Source organism: Vanacampus margaritifer, chromosome 2 (genome assembly GCF_051991255.1).
Source record: "Vanacampus margaritifer isolate UIUO_Vmar chromosome 2, RoL_Vmar_1.0, whole genome shotgun sequence".
Classification (NCBI taxonomy): Eukaryota; Metazoa; Chordata; class Actinopteri; order Syngnathiformes; family Syngnathidae; genus Vanacampus; species Vanacampus margaritifer.
In genome coordinates, this window is record NC_135433.1 from 26,386,104 (window position 1) to 26,408,613 (window position 22,510).

Here is a 22,510-nt window from a genome sequence, read left to right on the forward strand (position 1 = left end):
GCACACAAAAGGTGTTTGTGACTCTCGGGGGGCTCGTTAGCGATTAGCTGCTTCCTGCCTCGCGAGGCAAACATCTCCAAACATCTTTTAGGAGCCTTCCTTCTATTCTACCTCCAGCATCTCACACACACACATACACACACACACGCTCACACTACTGCTACACTCGAGATGCCAGGAATAAAACATCTAGGTGGTGAAAGGGTGAAAAGGGGAATAAAAAAATATATATCCAGAAATACTTGAATACAAAATTCCCTTCCAGATCTTTTGGTACTAAAGTGATCAAAGGCCCAGACTGCAAACTTGAACAAAGGTAGCTGAAGGACACATGAAACATTCATCTGCTTGGCCCGCCATTAGGAAAACACACACAGGCATGTGTGTGTATGTGTGCATGCGCACACATGGAGACACACCGTATATGCATACACACCATAAATGTGCCTTTTTTTTTTATGTCGTTTGCATTTGTGATGCTTCACTGTGCTTCAATTTGTGTGATTTTTTTGTGTATTTTCCCTGCAAATGTGCTTCAAATGAGAATTGTTTGACTTTCACGGAGCTTGAAAGAAAACTTGAAAGTCACTCGTGATAAGAGTCAGTGAGAACGCGTGTGCGTGTGTGTGTGTCTGCCTGTGTGTGTACATGTGTTACTTGCTAAAGTAAAAGCATCCTTCGTAGGGGGAGTCTGGGGTTGAGTCTTAGACCCCCCCCCCCAAAAAAAAATCAATACAATAGGGGTTAGAGGAATGGTTAAAATGAGCGGTTAGGGCTAGTTTTAGGTTTAGCAAATAGGGATTAGGTTATTTTTAGTGGGTTATGGGTGGGGATTAGGGGTTCAAGTATCATGTTTAGGGGAGTCAGTTAGGTTAGTTAGGGTTATGATCCGATGGATTTTTCTTGCTGTTTGTAAACACACCATTTAAAACTGACGCTCGAGGAAGCTGAAGACAGCAACCAACCAGGAACGAGCATGACACCAGTCCACGAATCAGCAGTGGCACGGCCGAATTTACATATGCCTCCATGGTTTTGCTTGGAGGGAAAAGGTCATGGCTCCGCCCAGAAACGTCCCAGACAGGCCGAAACAAATCCGTCGGACAATACTTTAAAAGTGGGATTTGAGGGTTGGATTACGGGTTAAATTAGGATTAGCAGTAAGGATTAACAGTTAGAATTAGGGTTTGTATTATAGGTTAGGTTAGGATTAAGAGTTCTGGAGTTCAGAGTTCAAATTAAGTGGCTCAGGTTAGTGGTATAAAATTTGGGATTAGGTGTGGAAAAAATGTATAGGGTTTGGTATTAGGGTTAGGTTGGATTATGATTAGGGGCTAGTGTTTAGATGACATTTAGTTAGGATTAACAACCAAGTTAGTTTGAGATTAGGGGTTATGATTAGTGGTTATACTTGGAATATAGGGTTCAAAGGTTAGGGATAAAGGTTAGGAATGGGACTAAAGACTGAAATTAGTGTTCTGGAGATAACGGTTAAGGGGTTAGGGTTGGCTCATCTTTTTGCATGATATCATGCTTGCCCATTTAAACACACATAGAAGCAAAGAAAACATCCTTATTACCTTTGTATTATGGCTAGTGATATACACAGACATGAAGAAAAAACATTTTTTAACAAGCAGCACGTTGCAATTTTTGTTGTTGATCTTGAAACATTCATTGAAAAATGACCACTGATGCTATTAGGCTAGTAAAATGTGATGCAGCTTTCGCTTTTGCTTGTCGTCCATCAGCAGACGTCCAGCCCACCTCAGGTAAGCTCGCTCGCTTGCTCGCAACGCACCAGCTCCCTCTCTCTCGCCCTCTCTTCCGTGTTTGTTTGTCACCAAATGTCTTCCTCCCGCTGCTGCTTTGCTGCCTCCACGCCTCATTGGCATCCATGTTTCCTCTCACTCAGCAAACTCTGAGCCAAGCGACGGTAAGATGGCGTCTGCCAACCACAAAAAACTCTCACCCCCCTCCAAAATGTCCCCCGCTTGCTGTTTGTCTGCTTGTTGTGTTTTGTGCTTCAGTAAACATGAGTGTGTTTGTGTGTGTGCGTGAGACATATCAGAAAGTGGCTCTTTAGCTTGTAGCATTAGCAACGGATGGTGAGTCAGGTAAGTAATAGTAGCATAAAGTTAGAATTTGGCAAAAGCATACGTTTATGTTACAGAGAAACGAGTGCTTGGTCAATTTTGTGTTCCTTTTGCCATTTTATTGACTCAAATGATCTGCATAGTTTTAATTGTTTTGAGGTATCCAAATGCTTTAGCCTTAGCTGTAGCGCACATTTGTGTGCAAGTATTCATTAGTTTTTTGTATAAACTCAAATGAGCCGCATTGTATTTTTGTATTTTATTTTTAAGGATCCAAATACATCGAATGGTTTAGATTTTGGAGGGATTCAGGCAACGATGGAAATTGCCACAGAGTTTACCATAGCCTTATTTGGGCTAATTTTGATTTTGATTATATATATATATATATTTATTTATTGACATATTCCAAAGACTATGCCGATGGACGTATAGTTAATTTTGAGTGATTATAAAAACTATGTGGACACCGCATAGCTTTATCCAGACTGCATTAACTGTACATAGAATTCTTTTGCAAACCTTTCCCATCAACCTCTCTGGATAACATGTGTAGTTTTGACATAACCCAGCAGTTATGAATAAATGTGTTGTTGGCCTTTTCACCAACAACGGCAATGTACAAAGAATGATGCTTTTATAGAGACTGACATACGTTCTCTTTCCCACCAACACGCTTTACGATGCAGAGTTGCCTCCTGATGGTAAGACTTGCCGAGGATCTGTCTGTTTGGAATAAATAAATAGACATGGCTTTAATAATTCATTAGTGACGTTGTTTAAAGGCTGATGTGAGTGCTCCAACTCTGGTCCATTGTCATTTGCCCTCAAAGGACCATTGTGGTTGATCATAATGACTGCATGATGTATCACAAGTTAGAGGTAACAGTTGGTGTTAGTTTATGATACAATCTATACTGACTGATTGTATCTCCTAGGACTAATTGTTGGGGTCAGGGTACGAAGGAAAAACTTTCAAGGGGGTATCACTGACAAGACATTGTACCGCTAAATGTACAATGATGGATTTTTTTTTTTTAATCTGTGTGGACACATGCCAAATGTTGGATCCTTTCACACTAGTCATTGAATCGATTTTAAACTCATCCTAGTGCATTGAGTTTCTATTTTGCTGAGTAGCATTAGGTTTTGTATTTATTTAGTGACAGCACCAGCAGCTAATGGCTCAAAGTTATTGACATGTTAAATCCTAATGCTTCGTCCAAGGAGAAAGATAAATATGAATCCTAACTACAGATTCAACGTGTATGACTTTCATTTAGCATGTTAGCAGCTAACATAGTCACGTTGTTGAAGCCAGTTAGTTAGCATGAAACCCTACTTTTGCACCATTTGTGGTTTCGCTCACTCATCCGCGAGACTTTGGTACGGATTTTGGTATGCTTGGTATTTTGCTTTGTGAACATAATTGTAACCTTTGCTTACAAAGCAGAACCAATCGGAGAAAGTATTGGTGTGACATTTATAGTTTCCCCGCTACTAAGTAAGTATACTGAAAGTCAGTTTTTGTGTGTGTTGATGATAACATTTGTCACCCTGGCAGAGGTGGCCCCGGGTGAGGACCTTCAGCTGTCCGAGCTGACCGGCCTGTTTGCACTCAAGCCAGAGAGCGCCACCGCCATCAAAGGTCTGAAAAAAATCTCCACTGGCATCTACTTGGTTGTCCAACAGACGTTTGCGCACAACCCTGGTCGTTTTATACCTAATGTTTATTTTGGCTATTTATTTGCTTATTTTGGCTTTACAAATAATAATAATTTTGGTATCACTGGTCTTGTAATTCATTTTTTTCTTGTTAAACCTTGTTAATGTACATGTCGAAAAAGTAGTTGTCGGTTCATTTGCCATGTAGACATGAATCTTGTAATATTCTGCCTCACAACTGAAGATGTTCATTGTCAATATTCCAATTACTTCCAAATGTAAAAAAAAGAAGAGTAATTTCTAGAGAATATGAATAATTGCCCTTCTATATTGGTTTTGGGTACACAAATGTTTGTCTTTATACAATGGTGCCTTGAGTTCCGAGTTTATTTTGCTTGTATCTTTACACGCTCATCTCAAGTTATATTTCTCCATTGAAAATAAAGGAAATGCGAAAAAAAAGTGTCAGAGGTGAAATACTGTATCTAACGTACTATTTGATTGATTAAACTGTGTTGTTTGAGCAGGCCAGGATGTGACGTTCTTGGCCAAAGTGGACTCGTCCACCCTGATGAGGAAGCCCACCATGAAGTGGTTGAAGGGCAAGTGGCTTGACCTGGGCAGCAAAGCTGGGAAGCACCTTCAGTTCAAGGAGACCTATGACAGGAACACAAAGGTATGCTAAGATTATGACAGACTAAGAGCTAAATCTCTTGTTGAGGCTGCAATTTTACATGTTATATTATTACATTTACAAACGTTTAGGAATAGTTTTTTTTATTTTTAATTTACCGTAAATAGACTGGAACCTCATTGTTTGTAATTAATTTGTTGCAGAAAGTCTAAAACTGAATTGCATGAAAGCCAAAGCAATATTTCCTAAAGAATGAATGTTAATCCAATGAATCTGTTCCCGAGTCTGTAATGTAAATATCCCGAAATATTTTTTTTAAAATCAATTTTATCGAGAATAACAATAGTCTTACATACTGAAACCAGTTCAAAAATGACAATTGAAGAGGATAAATAGGCATTTACAGTTTTACATTAATTGAGACTATTTATAGCGTGTTGACGATAGTGATGAGGGGAGAGAAAGGAACCATTTTTATACTTTGCTATGGGTTCTTTCTTGAGCTTTATCATGTATCGCACCTTTTTAATAAAATGGCTAGCTCCTAAAACTTTGTATCGTTTTGTGTAAAAAGGGTTCAACAGAACGCAAGCCGGGCCGGCGCTAGCCATTTTGGTGCCCTAAGCATAAATGCTTTGTGGTGCCCCAAACACCCCTGACAGAAATGAACAATATCTGAGAATTTGTCTGTTTTGTCTGTTTTTGTTTTCTCCATCAGAAACAAAATCATCATGTCCGATTTAAGGGACCAAATACATTTACTGGGATCATACATTTAAGATACAAAGACAGACAGTAACACAAAACATAGAGCGACCGCTTCATATGATCAAAATGAAATGAACGACAGCCGCATGCCTATCCCTCCACTTGTGGAAAAAACGACAACAAATCAATAAGGAAACTGTTACGGTGTGGTCACGGAGCGGCGTGTGGAGTGGAGGACCCAAAATGCAGGGAGGCAGGAGAACCACAGCAGGAGTGCGGGCGAGACTGGCGTGCTTTATTTTACAGAAAAACACTAACCAGGGTACTGGTTAGTATTAAATAACCAAGAACTGAAACGATACAAAATCAAAATGACAGACAAGACTCCAGGGGTAACCGTGACAAGCGGCAATGATCCCACACGGACTGGTCACCAGCCGGGAACTAAATGCACCCACACTAATTGGGTAACTAGTCACACCTGGGGCCAGGCACAAGTGGCTGAGGGCCCGGATTGGTCAACCCGCGGAAGGGCGGGAACCCACTCAGGGCCCTCAACCAAAGCCAGATCTCCCCAGACATGACAAAAACAAAATTAGCATAGGGCAAAATGTGTTATGGTCAATGACCGAGGGAGAGAGAAGAAAGGAAGGGAGGAAGGAAGGAAGGAAGGAAGGAAAGAAAGAAAGAAAGGGAGGGAGGGAGAAAGAAAGAAAGGAAAATGAGGGAATGAAAAAACAAATCTGATTTCAATTGGTTTAAATTGGTTAAGTTACACACAAAAGATCATAATTTAGACTATTAAATTCATGAAAAAAAAACAAATCTTGGGAAAACTAGGGCATACAAAAACCGAGGTTCAACAGTAATAAAGACAATAGTTAGTAATAGATAGTTTTTTTCCCGAGCTATGAGTTGCTGGCATCTTGACTTTGGTCGGGAAGAAAGTGTCTGCCTGGCTGACTTTACACTTGTTTGTTTGTTTTTCAGATCTACACGTACGAGATGCGCATCGTGAAAGTGGTGGACGGTGACGCGGGCGGCTACCGCTGCGAGGTGACCTCCAAGGACAAGTGCGACAGCTGCACCTTTGAGGTGTCCGTGCAGGGTGCGTCGCTTAATCGCGTTACTGTCGCCTTTTATCCGGCCGCCTCCTCCGTGTAACCGCCTTTGTCAGACAATAACTGCGTGCGCGCTACATTCCGTCATCTGGCGAGGTCATGAGTCTCTTATTGGCGTGAAGATGAAGGAACCTCCACGGTCTTCTACTTTTGTTTTGCTTTCAGCTGTGGAAGAGGAGCAGCAGGACAACATTTTGGAGGCCTTTAAGCGATCGTGAGTGTCCGCCGTCCATCTGTCCACCTCATGTCTGTCTGTCATGTGTTCATGGTTAAACACACCTCAAACCTCACACGCAACAAAACAATCAAGTTTGGCAAACTTTCAGTCCACTTGGATGAGGTACGAGTCCCATCAGGATTGTGGTACTCACACGTAATCGTAGACGTGTCACATGATTATCAATCTCATCGAACCTTGAAATTTGGCAAATTTGCGAGGAAAAACTTGCAAATTGGCCACTTTAGAAAGTGGCCAATTTGCAAGAGAAAAACGTGCTACTTTTGCGAGTTTATAAAGTGGCAGATTTGCAAGGAAATAAATAAGGAGGTAGTAATTGCTTTAGCAGAGATGAACCATATCGTGTTAAGCATTCACACTTTGAAGCGTTGGGTACTGCAAGCGACGAAGACGCCTCGCTTTGCAAAGGTCAACACCCTGAGGATCAAGCACTTAAGTTTATTTGTTAAAATGTATATTTACTTGTACATTTATGTTTCCAGAATTATTATTTATACATTTAGTTTTTTTGCACAAGTAACTAAATTGATGTGTTGAATCTGCTGCTCTCCGTCATACACTTGCATTTATTTAACATATGCTAGCTTCTGATTGGTTAGTGTTAGTCAGCTGATAAGGGATCAGGAAGTGTTGTCGCTCTAGCTACCATGTATAATGAGTGAAGTTTAAATGAAGCATAAATCCGTCTTTATCCTGCCTACGTTACGTGTATTTGTCATAAGGTTCTGAGTTTTTGTTCTCACAAATTTGCCAATTTGCCACTTCATAAAGTCGCAAATTTACAATTTTTTCTCTCGGAATATTAAAACCACCCTACCAAACCCCCCCCCCCCCCGGAACAATATATATTTTTCCGTGGACCTAATACGCCGTCATACAAGGCACCGCTGCATATAAAGTATGTGAACTGTCTTGTATGTTTTAATAAGTGTTTTAGCTGTGAGCTCTCCAGTCACAATGATAAACTAGCATCCACCTTCAGTAGGTGTCCCGGTATCAGTAATCTGTGCGTGAAAGCATCATTTCCCGTCCTCTTTAGCGCGCCCCGTTGAAGACGAGCAGCGCAGCATGCAAAGCGACAGCGCGATATTGAGCCACGAACGCAGCAGCGGCGGAGTCGTCATTTGCACAAGGCTCATATCGCAAATGGCAAAAGGAGGAGGAGGAGGAGGAGGTGAAGGAGGAAATAGAAAGTGAAAGGTTGCTTGGAAGTCAGATTTACTGGCCTGCAAGGTTAAACGATGATGGAGGATGATGATGCTCATAGAATCTTTGTGACCACTGTTGGAGTCCATGACAGTCCTTTTCGAGACGCAGCTTACATGAGTTTGCTTATGTCGAAATACAGTTGCATCTGAAAAAAATTACAATATTATTGAAACTGGAATTAATAAAGTTGTTCAATTAAAAAAACTAAATGAAAACGCATTTCATACGGATTTATTGCACACAGTGAAATAGTTAATGAATTTAGCTCGTATAATATTGATGATTACAGCTGACAGTTAACAAAAAAAACAAAATTCGAGAAATTAGAATAAGACCTCAGAAACAATCCAAATTAATTTGGTAGGAGGTGGAGGAAGTCGTTGGCACGTCTGACTCACAGCTCGGAGGTTTTAGGCTTGGATGATTTGGAATTCGAAAAAATAAGCCATGTCATTGATTGATGAGGTAATTAAAAAAAATGTTACGCAGATTTTTTTTTCTGAATGGATTGCAGACAAAATCAAGTAACTCAGACTCAAGTGTATTTAGGAAATAAAGTAATATTTCATTCTCATCTTTAAATTGCTTGTAATCAATTGAACTATTTAGTCAACCAATTTTTTAATAAAATTTGTAAAATTATAAATGTTATTATTTAAATTTTATTTACAATAAATCAAATTTTAAATTAAAAATTAAGAAAAAATTCTATATTGTCAGATATATTGGTATACTCTACATTTAACATTCTCAACTGTCACGCAAGTGTGAAAAGAAGTTAACGGTTATTTTAAATATTAAAGGTGTTTTCAAGGGTCTTTTGTCGCTGTGTGTTCCGCGGGTGGATCATCTCAACGATTGCCTCTCGATCCCGTCAATCAATCTGCCATAATGACGTCGTGGTGCTTGTTCGTAGATGCGCATGCATACTTCGACTGTTTGTAGCAAGTCGCTGCTGAGCTTCGGATTCAGCCATTCATCGTTGTCGCTCCACCGATCTCACCGCATACATTAAAAATGGCTGCGAGCCGCGAGAGGGCATCCGTCTATGACGTGAGGCCGGCTGCAGAGACTGATGAAGATGATGATGAAGAGGAGCTGGCATGTTCCCAAAATTTTGATTGACATGACACAAATCAAGATTTTTTCACATCAGAAATTCTAGTTAAGCGCCTTGTAAAATTGACATAGAATTTCGGAGTGCATCAACCTTTACTAGGCTTTTTCAAGTAAATGTCACTCCCCATTTTTACAGTGTAGGCGTTTCCCCCCGACGAGCAGGAGAGCTGGTAGGATGGTCTTCCGCATGCACACTTTTTAAAAAGTGACATATGGATGTTTGGCTTCTACTTTTTGAGAAGATCCCTGAATACACCTTTAAAGTTACTCATTCTTATGGTTAATGAAGAACATGAAGTAATATATCCCTTACACACTTTGTAGCCTGTAGAGGTGCATTAATTAATTGATTGATAAACAGCTGATCAAATGTAAAATTATTCAACAACTATTTTGATAATTGATTAATCGTTTAGAGACCTTGTTTAGCTAACTTAGTTGGCCAAATCCTTGAAATTTCAGCCTCAATTTATTTTGTCTTCTATGAAAAAAGACTAAATATATTTTTGTTGAATCAAATAAGAGCGTTACAAATAATCTGCTTTTACTTAGGAAAAACAATTCATTTTTTTGCCCGTTTTCAGACACGTTACAGAACAAACTAATAACAGAGTCATAATCAATTTGTTCCTGCATTTTCTGCATTGACAATGTGAAACGATGCCTTGATTTTGAATAAAGGGATGAAAAAAAACCACACAATCTGATTCATCGGTCTATTGAAAAAATAGTCAGCAGATGAACTAATTATGAAACTAACTGTTAGTTGCAGTACTGTCCAGGCAACTTGTAATGGTCCCTGAACAGAACGTGTTGAGGATGCTCCGTTTTTGGAATACGTTTCACAAAATTAGCACCAAAAAAAAAGCCAAAAAGCATTTGTTGCCAAACTGAGGAGCTTCCATGAGAGTGTAGATCCAGACACGAAGGTCAACCAGAGTCTGTACAGTGCCGCAGGCTTAAAAGGGGGGAGGCGCATGGATTAGTAAGCACAATGCCTTAAAATATCACCCTGGCGTCCAATAATGTGGCTAATAAGTTGACGAAATAGTTTTAATTGCTTGCCATCCTCAGCTTAGTCAAGCGCCCGCTCTACCCTCCTCCTTGCACGAAGGTTATCTGAGGCTCTCGCAGGCCTTCAAGCCTTCAAGTACAGTAGGCCGTGCCGACGTTTTCACGCTCAGCCGACCGCCGAGCTGGCGCGTCCCGTCGACGAGGTTATTATCGCTCCCCGGGGAGGGTTTGCCCTCCTTCCGGGATTATACCACCACCATCAAGCACGCGTGTTATCCTTGAGCGGAGCGCTCATCCGTGGAGGCACAAGTGAGACTCGGAATTTATATCGTTGTTGAGGTTTTCTTTTCTTTTTTTTTGGGGGGGGGGGGGGGGGGTCCTGAGGCCAGTGGCGGCAAAACAAACACTGTTTAACAAAACAAAACATTCAACTGTACGCTCTTGTCACCTTGCAAGAAGGTGGCTGTTGATCAACTAGTCAAATGGTTTGCTAGTTGCCACTTTCCAAGTGGAGTAAGTGGGTGTCTGTGAGGGAGGTGAGCGGTGAGGAAAAAAAGTTGACTAGTAAAGAATAAGCGCGGCACAGTTGATTAGCTGGAAGTCTTTGTAGATTTGCGAGTGGAGCAAATTGGTGTTTGCGAGGTGGGCATGTAGTAAATAAGAAAATTGGGTGCCAAACAAATGATGTCACATTTAAAAATAGTTTAAGTTTTGTAGTTCAGATTAACACAAGAAGTAGCGCAAGTTGGTGTTTATGAAGCAAGCAAATGGCAAGTAAGAAAGTTGTGCCTAAATGAATAGTTTTTGTTTCTAAAGAAGAAAATTGTAGACATAAAGCTATACTTAGTTTGTAAGTGGAGTCACATGTCTTTGTAACATTTATGCAAATAGGGCAAAGCTTGTGTGCAAGGAGGGCAAGAGATGAGGAAGTTCGGTGTAAAATGAATAACATTTACAACATAACACATTTAAAGAAGAAAACGGCAAAAAAATTATAATAATAGGTGGACTCAGACATCTTTATTGATTTGCAAGTAGGAAAAGTTGGTGTTTTGAGGTGGGCAAGCGATGATGAAGAAAGTTGAGTCAGACAGACAAAACCAACACTAAAACAAACTATGTAGAAAATGTAGTTTCAAGCACTTATACAGCTTTGCAAGTAGAGCAAATAGTGCGGGCAAGAGTGGTGAAGAATTTAAATTAATAGTAAACACAAAATGAAGCAATGTTCACCAAAAGGACACTTAAAAAGAAAACTGCAAAGAAAAATGTGGATTAAGACACCTTTGTAGCGATGGAAATAGAGCAAGAGGTGTGTGCAAGGTGGGCAAGTGGTGATGAAGAAAGTCCAAAACCAAACAGTAAACAATGTTGACAAAAATCATCCTAAAACAACAAAAACTGCAAACTGCAAAGCAAAATGTGGCTTCAGAAATCTTTATATCTTTGCGAGTGGAGTGAGTGAATGTGTGCAAGGTGGGCAAGCGAAGCCGTGATGAAGTTAGAATTCAAAGCAAACACAAAACAAAACACTTTTCACCAAAACACTTAAATGAGGAGCCTACAAAGAAAATTATGGATTAAGCGACTTTCATTGTAATGCAAGTAGAGCAAGTGGTGTTTAAGAGGTGGGCAAGCGTAGATGAAAAAAGTTGAGTGCAAGACCAAACACTATTCCTAAAAAAAGTACCCAAATCTTTGTATCTTTGCAAGTGGAGCAAGTGGGTCTGTGCAAGGTGGGCAAGCGTAAAAGTTAAGTGATGATGAAACTTGAATCCAAAAACAACCCTGTTGACAAAGACAACCCTAAAACAAGCAATATGCAAAGAAAAATGTGGAGTCGGACATATTTGTGACTTTTTGAATAGAGCAAAGGTGTGTACGAGGTGGGCAAGCGGTTAAGTTAATCCTGAATATTCTTCTCCCACAGTGGCGACGCTGGTGAGGATGCCGGCGATCTGGACTTCAGCGCCCTGCTCAAGAAAAGGTAAATCCAGCACTTTCTCTTTTTGTGCCAGCCCGCCGGCGGCTGACTGGATGGCCGCCGCGGCTGCGGCTTCTTTTCCTCAGGGCAAAGAAGCATCAACAAGCCCCCCCGGAGGAGGTGGACGTGTGGGACATCCTGAAGGCGGCCAAGCCGTGCGACTACGAGAAGATCGCTTTCGAGTACGGCATCACCGACCTGCGCGGCATGCTGAAGAGGCTGAAGAAGATGAAGACAGTGGAGCCCAAAAAGAGCGACGGTGAGTCAGCCAGGGGTGGGGGTCGGGGTGCGTTGGGGGACGGCGACCTCCCCTAACCGGCCGTTGCGCCCGCAGCCTTCCTGAAGAAGCTGGAGCCCGCCTACTCGGTGGACAAGGGTCGCAAGATCCAGCTGAGCGTGGAGGTGGCTGACCCCAACGTTCCCATCAAGTGGCTCAAAAACGGACAGGAAATCAAACCCTCAGCCAAGTGAGTGCGGGGGTCATCGTCATCAATATTAATATCACATTATGTCAGGGAAGCATATTTGCGGCTAGCAGAACCATGTGATCTCTTCAGCCAATCAGTAAACACGCATGATGGTATAAGGGGGGAAAAAGTCCAAATTTAAAGGAAATTCTTTATCATTTAGAAATTAATACTTCTAAATATGATTAAGTGTATACAGTGTGCAAAATCTAATATTGATAAATAGTTTTGAAAAGTTTGCTTCAGTTTAAAGAGGCATTAAAAATGTGTTCTGGAGTTAAAATTTGGATTTGTAACTACATTCAAATAATGTTAATTAAAAAATTGTTAATATTGGTAGTATTGTTTTTATAACAAATAAAACAGATGATTATTTAAAAAAGGAGGGGCGTCAGGCGATACTTTTTTTTATCGCAATTAATCGCATGTCTTTAATAGTTAACTCATGATTTCAAGTTTTCAAAAAAATGTAATAGAAATAGTTCAAATGATTTTTTGACGTTTATAACCGTCAATGGAAGTGAATGAGTTAAGCCTAAGCGAAGTAGAAAATGTATTTCGTCTAGTACATATAAAATGTAGAATAATAATAAAAAATGTTTTAAAGAGAGATCAGTATTGTTCATTCGGTAGTCTTACCGATTCAACATGTCATCATCATTGCTGTCTCTCTTTTGTGTGTGTGTGTGTTGTGTGTGTGTGCGTGTGTGTGTGTGTGTACTCATTAATTCACCTGAAACCTGTTAAAAATCCCATACCCTTCACCTGAACCGAAGACTTCAGAATCCCGCCAGTCGTAAAGTTGTGAGGAGACCAGAGGAAGGATCAAAGAAAAGCAAGATGAAACAAAGGGAAATCCAGCACCGACCAGACACCACCTACTACCCACAGTTACAAACCAGAATCTTTCACCAACCCCAGAAACATCTAAATTCCAACAAATTAAGGAAACCTCAAGAGACCAGAGGAAAAATTGAAGAAAGAAAGCAAGGATAGATGAAGCAGAGTGAGATCCACAGACATCAACCTCCACCGATTCAGGGAGCGAGAAGCAAATTCTGTTTGAATTTCAGTAGATGCTAGTGTGGTGGTTTGGCACGCATGAGGACCTCCACCAAAGAAGGGAGCCATCGACCTCGGCCAGGCAGGGCAAGCGCAGCTCCACAGGCCCCCCCAGGCCGTGGCAGCTCCAGGGCACAACCCCCGGGCCCCGCGGGAGTCATGGCCAAAGAGAAAACCCAGGAGCCCAAAGAACCACTCACGCGGCCCGTGCCCCAAGCCCAGCGCAGCAGAACGGGGCACGGCAGGCCCATACGGCATCCCACCGGTCCACAGCCCTGGCTCCCACCCACCCTTAGCACCCCCCACCCAGCCACCCATACCACCCCCCAACCAACAAGCTGCCATCTCCCGACCCCACCCCACCCCCATCAGCTCCCCCCATCCCCTGACCCTCGAACCCAGGAATCAGCGCTGGGGAGGGGCCGCACAGTGGCGAAGCGAGGGCACCCGTTCCCACCCCACCTCCAGCCATGTAGTAGGGCGGAACACTGGGCAGGGAAGGAGAGAAGGGAGCACCGGGGGACGAGCGGCACCCCTGAACCCTAGGCCCGGCGGGGAAAGGTCCCGGTCGTCATGCCAGCGTGCCTAGTGAGAACTAACCCTGTTACTGAGTACAGCTCACCGACTGGCGAACTCTACCCCTACACCGTGGATGTGACCCCACCCAGTGTATATACAAGTGTGTGTGTGTGGTGCATTAAAATTGGGAGCGGGTGAGAAGGCGAAGAGGGAAATGATAACCCCCTGCTCCGATCCACCCACTTCCCAGAAAAGTGATTGTGTGTGTGTGTGTGTGTGTGTGTGTGGTGCATTAAAAATAAATAGGGGGGCCCAACCGATGGCCTCCCACCCCAACTCACCTGCCCCTCCTATTTTTTTCATGTAAATGAAAGAAGATGTACTGTAAATGATTTTTGGCTTCACTTATACAACATTTGAAAACAACGTTTAGAAAATCAAAGCACAATACATATTTGAAAAGGAGTAAGAAGTAGCTGTGCTGCAGTTTGAGTATTTATAATGTACATACATGACGTAATAGAATCTTCAAAAGGAACTGTCATACATTTTGCCCATGATTTTTTTCCCCGTCTCTTGCTGATCGGCTGCTCGAAATCCCAGCCTTGTTCCAAACAATTCTAGTACTGTAGCTTGATACAAGGTGAGCTGACTCGTCACCGTGGCAACTTAGCGAGCACTACTGTATTCCCTGTGACGTCACGGGCCGTGTTGGTCCTTGTGCGACAGGTACGTGTTCGAGTGCGTGGGCAACCGACGCACGCTCACCATCAACAAGTGCAACCTGTCAGACGACGCAGCCTACGAGTGCGTGGTGGGCGAAGACAAATGCTTCACCGAGGTCTTTGTCAAAGGTAGCTGACTCACCTGCTGTCATTCTTTGTGACGCGCCATTGGAAACTCATCCTAAGCGTTTATTCATCCAAAAGACAATTCACTGTTCACTAGTCACCACAATGAAAACAACACAAGGCAAAGCAGCCGAGCCGTATTACTACTCAGGTTAAAAAACATGAATGTATTAAGTGTAGCGTCCAAAAATCTCTTTCTTTTTTAAAGAAAAAAAAATAAGGAAACTATTTCATAATTCCAGTGCTCTCTCACTAGGGTGTATTGTGATGAGTTTGCAAAATGTTAAGGGACTGTGATGCCAGCGTTTCCCAAAATCTGTGTATAGTACGTAGTGGAAATTGTGAAAATTCTAAAATACATTTAAGAAAAATACAATGAATCAAGTACTGACAATAATCAAATGTGAAAAATAGACAATATAGTAATACAGTTACAAAAAATAAAAAACAAACACAAATATATAGTAAAAATCATGAAATGAAAATAAATACAATTAATACAAATGACTAAATTAGTCCATCCATCCATCCATTTTCTTAACTGCTTGTCCTCGCGGGAGGTGCTGGAGCCTATCCCACCTGGCTTCGGGCAGTAGGCTAAATTAGTTAAATGAATAAAAACAATATTAATAAAATTAACTAGAAAAAGTAAAGAATCACTACTGTAAAAAAATATTTAAATATCTAGGTATAAAACAAAATAAAAATAGAATACAACTAAAAATGCAATTAAGATATAATACAATAAATAAACGTATTTCAGCATAACATAACAATATTACCGGTATTAAAAATCAATAATATATGTTTACAAATGAAGTAAATTAAACTAAAACAAATGCAGTATAATCATACTGCTTTATAAATGGGATGTTTTTTAATTTATTATTATTATTAATAATAACAATAATAATTTAAATCGGTTATATAATAAAATAGAGTGACACAATTAAATTTAGTTAATAATATCAATAACTAATAAAAATAAAATGATAAATAAATGTAATTAAAATACACAAATAATACAATTAATACATTAAATATAAATGTTAAAATACATTAACAGAAAACTTTAAAAACATTTAAGAGTAAAGTCAATAACTAAGATTAGTTTTCTAAAATAATTAAAGCAAAAAACACAATTATTATTATTTTTAAATCCTAATCAAAGGTATAGGGGGGAAAAAAGCAACGTTTTTAACCTGGATTTAAAAGCATTTACACTCAGGCCTGACTTCACTTCTGTTGGCAGCTTATTTCATTTGTGTGCAGCATAACAGCTAAATGCAGCTTCACCATGTTTGCTTACAATAATTGACCTGTCTGCAGATCTCAGAGCCCTGCTGGGTTTATATTCAATCAGCATTTCTTGAATTTATTCATGACCCAAGTCAAACCATTCAGTGATTTATAGACCAGTGGTAGAATTTCGAAATCTGTTCTACAGCTGATTGTGAGCTAGTGAAAAGCTTTAAGGACTGGAGTGATATGTTCTGCTCTCTTTGTTTTGGTCAGAATTTGAGCTGCAGCGTTCCGAATGAACTGCAATTGTCTGATGTTCTTTTAGGAGAGTCCAGTCAGAAGACGGTTATAGTTATCCAGTCTACTGGAGATAAAAGTGTGGATAAGCTTCTCTTGGTCTGCTTGGAGCATGCAGTCCTTCAGTCTGGAGATGTTTTTTTCATAAAAAGTTACTACTAAACTATAAAGTCCATTTATGGTTTTGTTGTGCTTGTGCCGCGCAAGTGACTGAATGCGTCATCGTTTGTAGGCGTCTTTTGAAGGCCACTTTAAGAACTCAAGGATGCTATTCAGAAATACAGGATATAGAAGGATTCCCTGTCTAAAGCCACTAATTAAAAATACTTGTGACCTTTGGAGTACTTTCCACTACTGCTGCAAATACTCGTATAAAGCAGTCCGTTTGCACCTCTTGTCCTTTAGAGCCTCCCGTGACCATCACCAAGCTTCTGGATGACGTGCACACGGTGGTGGGCGAGAGGGTGGAGTTCGAGGTGGAGGTCTCCGAGGAAGGGGCGCACGTCAAATGGTGGGCCAGTCTTTTGAACGGCCGCCATGTTGCAGCGGTCCTAACAAGTGCGTGTTTGTCTTCAGGATGAAAGACGGCGTGGAGCTGACCAAAGAGAGCGCGGCTTCCAAGTACAGATTCAAGAAGGACGGCAAGAAGCACATTTTGATCATAAACGACGTCACCAAGGAGGACATTGGTACTTATTTTGCCTTGACCAACGGCGGAGAGTCCAAGGCTGAGTTGGAGGTGGAAGGTACTGTCGCACAATCTGCAGGGTTTGGCAACCATTTTTCTTGTTTTTTCTGGTAATCTACTTCTTCCTTCCTCAACAATCGCGACTTGTTCTTGTGGTTCAATAACAAATAATAGAGCACACTATGTAGTGGGGGTGTGGCAAAAAATCTTTTTCATTTTCATTTAGTACCATTCAAAATTTCCCAAAATCTATTTCATTTAAATTATTTTATACTGTCTTGCCTTTGTCTGTGTGGGCCTTTCTATGGAGCGCTGTTCATGTTGTACCTGATTTGGCCACTTAGGGGCAGTGTGGTTCCACGTGGTCTAATACACTGTTAAGTTGTAGCCGCATTAGAGAGTAGAAGGAAAAAGTCACGATCAAGTTATTCCAATAAAAGTTGTTTTTTTTTGCAGTATGGAGCCGTTCTTTTGAGTGATAAAAGTGCCGCGAGTAGCGCGCTAATTATAGCATTAGCGAGTCAGACTGGAGTAAATCATTACAATTCCTTGCACATCTATAGATTGAAGCAAAAATCATTGTCAATCAAATCATTTTGAATCAAAAATCGTTCTTAATAGAAAATCGATTCAGTTTTTCATTTGCAGCTGGCGGGAGGATGTGTGGCCAAGAGTCTGCAACTGTAAAAAAAAAAAAATAGTGGCTGTCCAGCAGGGTTATAATAGTTTTGGAATTTTCATTTTAGTTCGTTTTTATTTAGTTTTGAGTTTTGTTTTTTAAATGTATTATGTTATAATTAGTTTTCAAGGTGGTTCTGTTAGTTTTTTTTTTTCAAATTAGATTTACTTATTTAAAAAAATGCTTAGTTTTAGTTTTAGTTAGTTTCGGTATTAGTTTTTAAAATATTTTTTTAATTTAATAAATGTGTATTACTCATGCGCAATATTTAAGAAACAACATGGTAAAATGAAAAAAGTAACTAATTTCTTACCTAGCGTTGTATTTTGGCTGAGTTAATTGAAAAAGCCGGCGAGCCAAGTAATGGAACCAAAAGTCAAGCTCAAATTGTCATCTAGGAGCTACGTCATCTGCAGGTGCTTTTCTATTGGCTGCTGCTAGATGATGTCACTTCTGTGTGACACACTTTCAAACAACCTTATTCTTATATTGTATGAATAAATATACTTAAAATCACATTTAAAAGCATCTCCAAAGGCAACATGCATTAAAATAATTACGAAAGACTAAAACAAAGGAAATTTTCACTATAATTATAGTTAGATTTAGTTAGTTTTGTAAACATAAAATGTAATTTCGGTTTGTTTTTGTTAAAAACAAACAAACAAACATTAGTTTTAATTTGATTTAATTAACGAAATTGCCTTTTGATTTTTAGTTTGAGTTTTCAGTTTTCGATAACTTAAATAACCTTGCTGTCCAGTTCAATTGCTTTCGGTGAGCCTAAAAGTAATGAACAGCTCAACTTGACGTGGACTATAACTACATGACTTAACAAGTGTTGCCTGTTTACATTTGAAAAGGGAATTTTTTTTTAAGATGGTGTGCCATTTGTTTTGTACAAAACTTGCAAGTAGCTGCTACATGAAGTGGGTATTATGCGGTTCTGTAGCAAAAAAATTGGATTCAATGATTATACTTTTGGGGTGGAGACTTTTTGCCACAGTAAGTTGGGACATGCTTGAAACAGGACGTTTAAGACCCGAGTCTTATTTCTAACTCACACATATGTGACTTACACCCACCTTTGCTTTCCTGCAAATGTGTGAATCAAGCTGACAGCGGAAACACGGTACTCAATGCTAAACGAAAATAACTCTTCAAATGGTCCATGAAACCAAAGTGAAAGCCGACGGGAGGCCGAGACGCAAATTAATTGGTCGTCAGCGTCGGCGGGGAAGTTTGCTGACAGGTATTTCAATTAGCTTAGCCGTCGCTACGTGTTGATGTTTTCCATTCGGACAAGCGTGGAAGCTCATCAATTAGTTACCGCCGTAATTAATACTGCTCGATTCATCTGGGAGGCCGTCTGCCGCGGTGCTATCAGTCAGGCTAATTTGCTCTACATGTCCACAACTGATGACAGGGTCGCGGCTTCGGCTTCCTCGCTACGCTGCTGACTCTCTGGAATGTTCCTTTCGCGTTGCCTCCAAAATGCCAAATTGGTCAAGAAATTCTTGGTGGAAAAAAAAAAACATAGAAAGTTTGCACTTATTTGGCCCGCAAGCAGCTGCTTGACTGCTAAGCTAATGGCTACTATGCGCTGCGTTTTTCTTGCGTGCAGATAAGGAACTGCAGGTCCTGCAGAGCATCGCCGACCTGACGGTGAAGGCCAGCGAGCAGGCCGTGTTCAAGTGCGAGGTGTCTGACGACAAGGTGACGGGCAAGTGGTTGAAGGATGGCGTGGAGGTGCAGCCCAGCGAGCGCATCAAGATGACACACATCGGAAGGTAGAGTCACACTGGAATGGGTTAGAGTCACACTGGAAGATATCCGAGTCGCCCTGGAAAATACCTGAGCTGCACTAGAAGGTAACCAGAGGTGGCAAATCCACGCTCAGAGAGTAAAAATTCTGCCACAGTTTGGCTTTAGCCCTTGATGCTAGCTAGCTGGCTAGCAAGCTCCCTAGCAGGTAAACAAGCACCATGGGAGCTAGCTAGGGAGCTAGCTAGCTAGCACCTGGGGCTGAAGCCAAACTGTGGCAGGGTTTTTACTTTCTGGACCTGGATTTGCCACCTCTGAAGGTAACAGGTGCACTAGAAGGTATGGACGTCAAACTGGAAGAAATCAGAGTCGTATTAGTCATGCTGCAAGGTTCTGGTGTATCCCTGGAAGCTATCTGAGCCGCACTAATCACACCGGAAGATATCGGCGTGGCTCTGATGGGTATCACAGTCACTCTTGAAGAATCTGAGATGCACTGCAAGGCATCAGAGTCTCACTGGAAAATGTCTGAGTCACACAAGTCACACTGGAAGGTAAAAGTCAACCTATGAATATAGTCAGTTTGTCATCTCCACTGTCTTACGCCAAAACAATCAATACCAAATGATTCTCTTAGCGTTCGACCCGTTTTTTTTTTGGGGGGGGGGGGGATACGCAGCAATCTGCAAAAGTGCAGTCTCTTAAGTACACACGCACGCACTCACAGATAAGCACACATGCAGAAAGACACCCCCAGGGTCGTCGACTTCTCTGCGTAATCCCTCCATCGTAGAAACGCCAAGGCGACAGCGGTCACGCAAGGTGAAAGCCATTTGGGATGATTTTGTTGCCGAGGAAAAGAAGCAGAAGAACGTCTCCTCTCTGTCGCTTAATTGCCGCTCGAGCAATGACTTTGGTCTCCATGGTAACCGTGCGATGTCTCCAGGACACACAAGCTGACGATCAGCGACGTGAAGCCCTCCGACGTGGGAGATTATACCTTCGTGCCCGACGGCTACGCGCTCTCCCTGTCGGCCAAGCTCAACTTCCTGGGTAAGCCTGCAAATTATCATTTGAAGTATTATTATTTTTGGCAAATGTGAGCTGACTCATGTGTTCTTTTTTCTTGCAGAAATCAAGATTGACTATGTTCCCAGACAAGGTGAGTCCCTTGTACTTGAGCAAAGAGGAGTAGTTACTGTATTATTACACAGTTATTATGCAGTAACAACTAGATTGTTCCAGTGCAACTCATTTGTAAGCCCTAAACTTGATTTGTAGTTACTCGATGTTTAAAGTAATATTAAGTGGTTATGAAGAATTTAATATTAGTACTGTTATTGCACAAGTATTAATCAGTAATTACTGCTAAATTGATTATTATACAAGTATTCATGAGTAAATACTTGTTCATTGTATTTGGATGATTTCATTATTCTTCATTTCATTATTACACACTTATTAAGCAGTTATTACTTTTAATGTTCCAGCCTCATTGAGGAACTTCTTGATTATTACAATGACTACATGCTGGATTAATCTAGTAGTCATTAATAACAAGTCATGGATCATTACATAATTATACAATAGCAATTACAGGAAATATTTCACATTTATCAAATAATTATATCTGGGTTTTTATTCAGTATTAATTGCTTGATTATTACCCTAGTATACATGCATAAATATTGGATTATTTTAATAGAATTCAGTCATGCATTATTGTCAAGCAGAATTTACTAGATTTCTTGTCACGTGACAGACCCCCCCAAGATCCACTTGGACACAAGCGGTACAGGAAGCAAGAACACCATCACGGTGGTGGCCGGGAACAAACTCCGCTTTGATGTGGAGATCTCGGGGGATCCCCCTCCAGTCGTTTGCTGGATGAAGGGCGACAAGGTGAGCGAGAAGGTGGCGGGAATTACGTGCTTTCCAAATGCAGGTCACATGACAGGGTGACTGCGTCGTAGATGGTGAGCGAGGCGGAAGGGAGGGTCCGCGTGGAGACCAGGAAGACCCTGAGCAGCTTCGTCATCCAGGGGGCGGAGAAAGATGACGAAGGCTTCTACTCGCTCACCGTCACCAATCCTGCCGGAGAGGACAAGGCCGAGCTCTTCGTCAAGGTCGTGGGTTAGTTGGACGCGACCCGTTTATGCTGCTGCTAGGGCTGTCAAACGAATCTTTTTAGAATCGATTTTACTATTGATAATTCATTCATTTTGGCTTTAGGGTTTAGGTCAGGGTTCTGCAACCTGCGGCTTTGGAGCCATAGGTGGCTCTTTAGTCCCTCTACTGTGGCTCCCTGCGGATCTCTAAAAAATGTGTAAAAATTAAAATGTGTTTGCATGTTTATTCTTATTTTTTAGAGAAAATATTCTTTACATAAATTAACACTTTAGATTAAAAAATATTGAATAATTAAATATTAACTAATTGTCAGAGTCCAAATTGTTAAGTTGTCAGGAAAAGAGAGATGAAAGTTTGGGATGGGAAAAAGTTTAAAAATGACCTAGAATTGTCCAAAAAGTCACCATAAAATGTCCAAGAAGGAAGAGGAATGAACATAAAATGTCCATGAAATTGCCCAAAATGTCAGACAATTTAGTAAAAAAAATAAATAAAATGTGCAAAAAGTTAACATAAAATGTCTAAAAACAAAAGAAAGTTACCATAAAATATCTTGAAAAAAAAAAGTCAAAAAAAAATATATTTTTAAAACAAACAGAAAAACTATAAAAGCTATAGCTATAAAATGTCCAAAAACAAAAGAAGAAATCCCCAAAATTACCACAAATTGTCCACAAAATTGCCCAAAATGCCTGAATTTTAATTTAAGAAAAGGCTGGAAAGAATATTCATAAAGTGACCATAAAAATGCCCAAAAACAAAAGAAGAAATCCCCAAAAGTACCATAAAATGTCCACAAATCTGCCAAAAATGTCAGCAAATTGATTTGACAAAATGCAGGACAGAACATGTTCAAAAAATAACCATAAAAATGTCCAGACACAAAAGAATCCCCCAAAATTACCATAAAATGTCCACAAAATTGCCAAAATGTCCAAAAATTGCTAGCAAATAGGCAACAAAAAAAGTAAATAAAAAAATACATAAATCAAAATAGCCATAAAATGCCCAAAAAGCAATAGG

The 22,510-nt window shown here is 40.6% G+C and overlaps 1 protein-coding gene across 1 annotated transcript in view; it reads left to right on the forward strand.

The window, feature by feature from the left end:
* The window catches only part of mybpc2a (myosin binding protein Ca), a 34,241-nt gene that overhangs the window by 6,155 nt on the left and 5,576 nt on the right, over positions 1-22,510 (forward strand). The window contains exons 2-18 of the mRNA XM_077555722.1: positions 1,778-1,936; positions 2,786-2,800; positions 3,661-3,744; positions 4,289-4,437; positions 6,094-6,211; positions 6,390-6,438; positions 11,735-11,791; positions 11,875-12,047; positions 12,123-12,255; positions 14,566-14,690; positions 16,632-16,737; positions 16,803-16,972; positions 19,218-19,383; positions 20,304-20,410; positions 20,490-20,519; positions 21,120-21,259; positions 21,331-21,490. Coding sequence (XP_077411848.1) covers positions 1,778-1,936; positions 2,786-2,800; positions 3,661-3,744; positions 4,289-4,437; positions 6,094-6,211; positions 6,390-6,438; positions 11,735-11,791; positions 11,875-12,047; positions 12,123-12,255; positions 14,566-14,690; positions 16,632-16,737; positions 16,803-16,972; positions 19,218-19,383; positions 20,304-20,410; positions 20,490-20,519; positions 21,120-21,259; positions 21,331-21,490 — 1,941 coding nt within the window. The remainder of the gene's footprint in view (positions 1-1,777; positions 1,937-2,785; positions 2,801-3,660; positions 3,745-4,288; positions 4,438-6,093; positions 6,212-6,389; positions 6,439-11,734; positions 11,792-11,874; positions 12,048-12,122; positions 12,256-14,565; positions 14,691-16,631; positions 16,738-16,802; positions 16,973-19,217; positions 19,384-20,303; positions 20,411-20,489; positions 20,520-21,119; positions 21,260-21,330; positions 21,491-22,510) is intronic.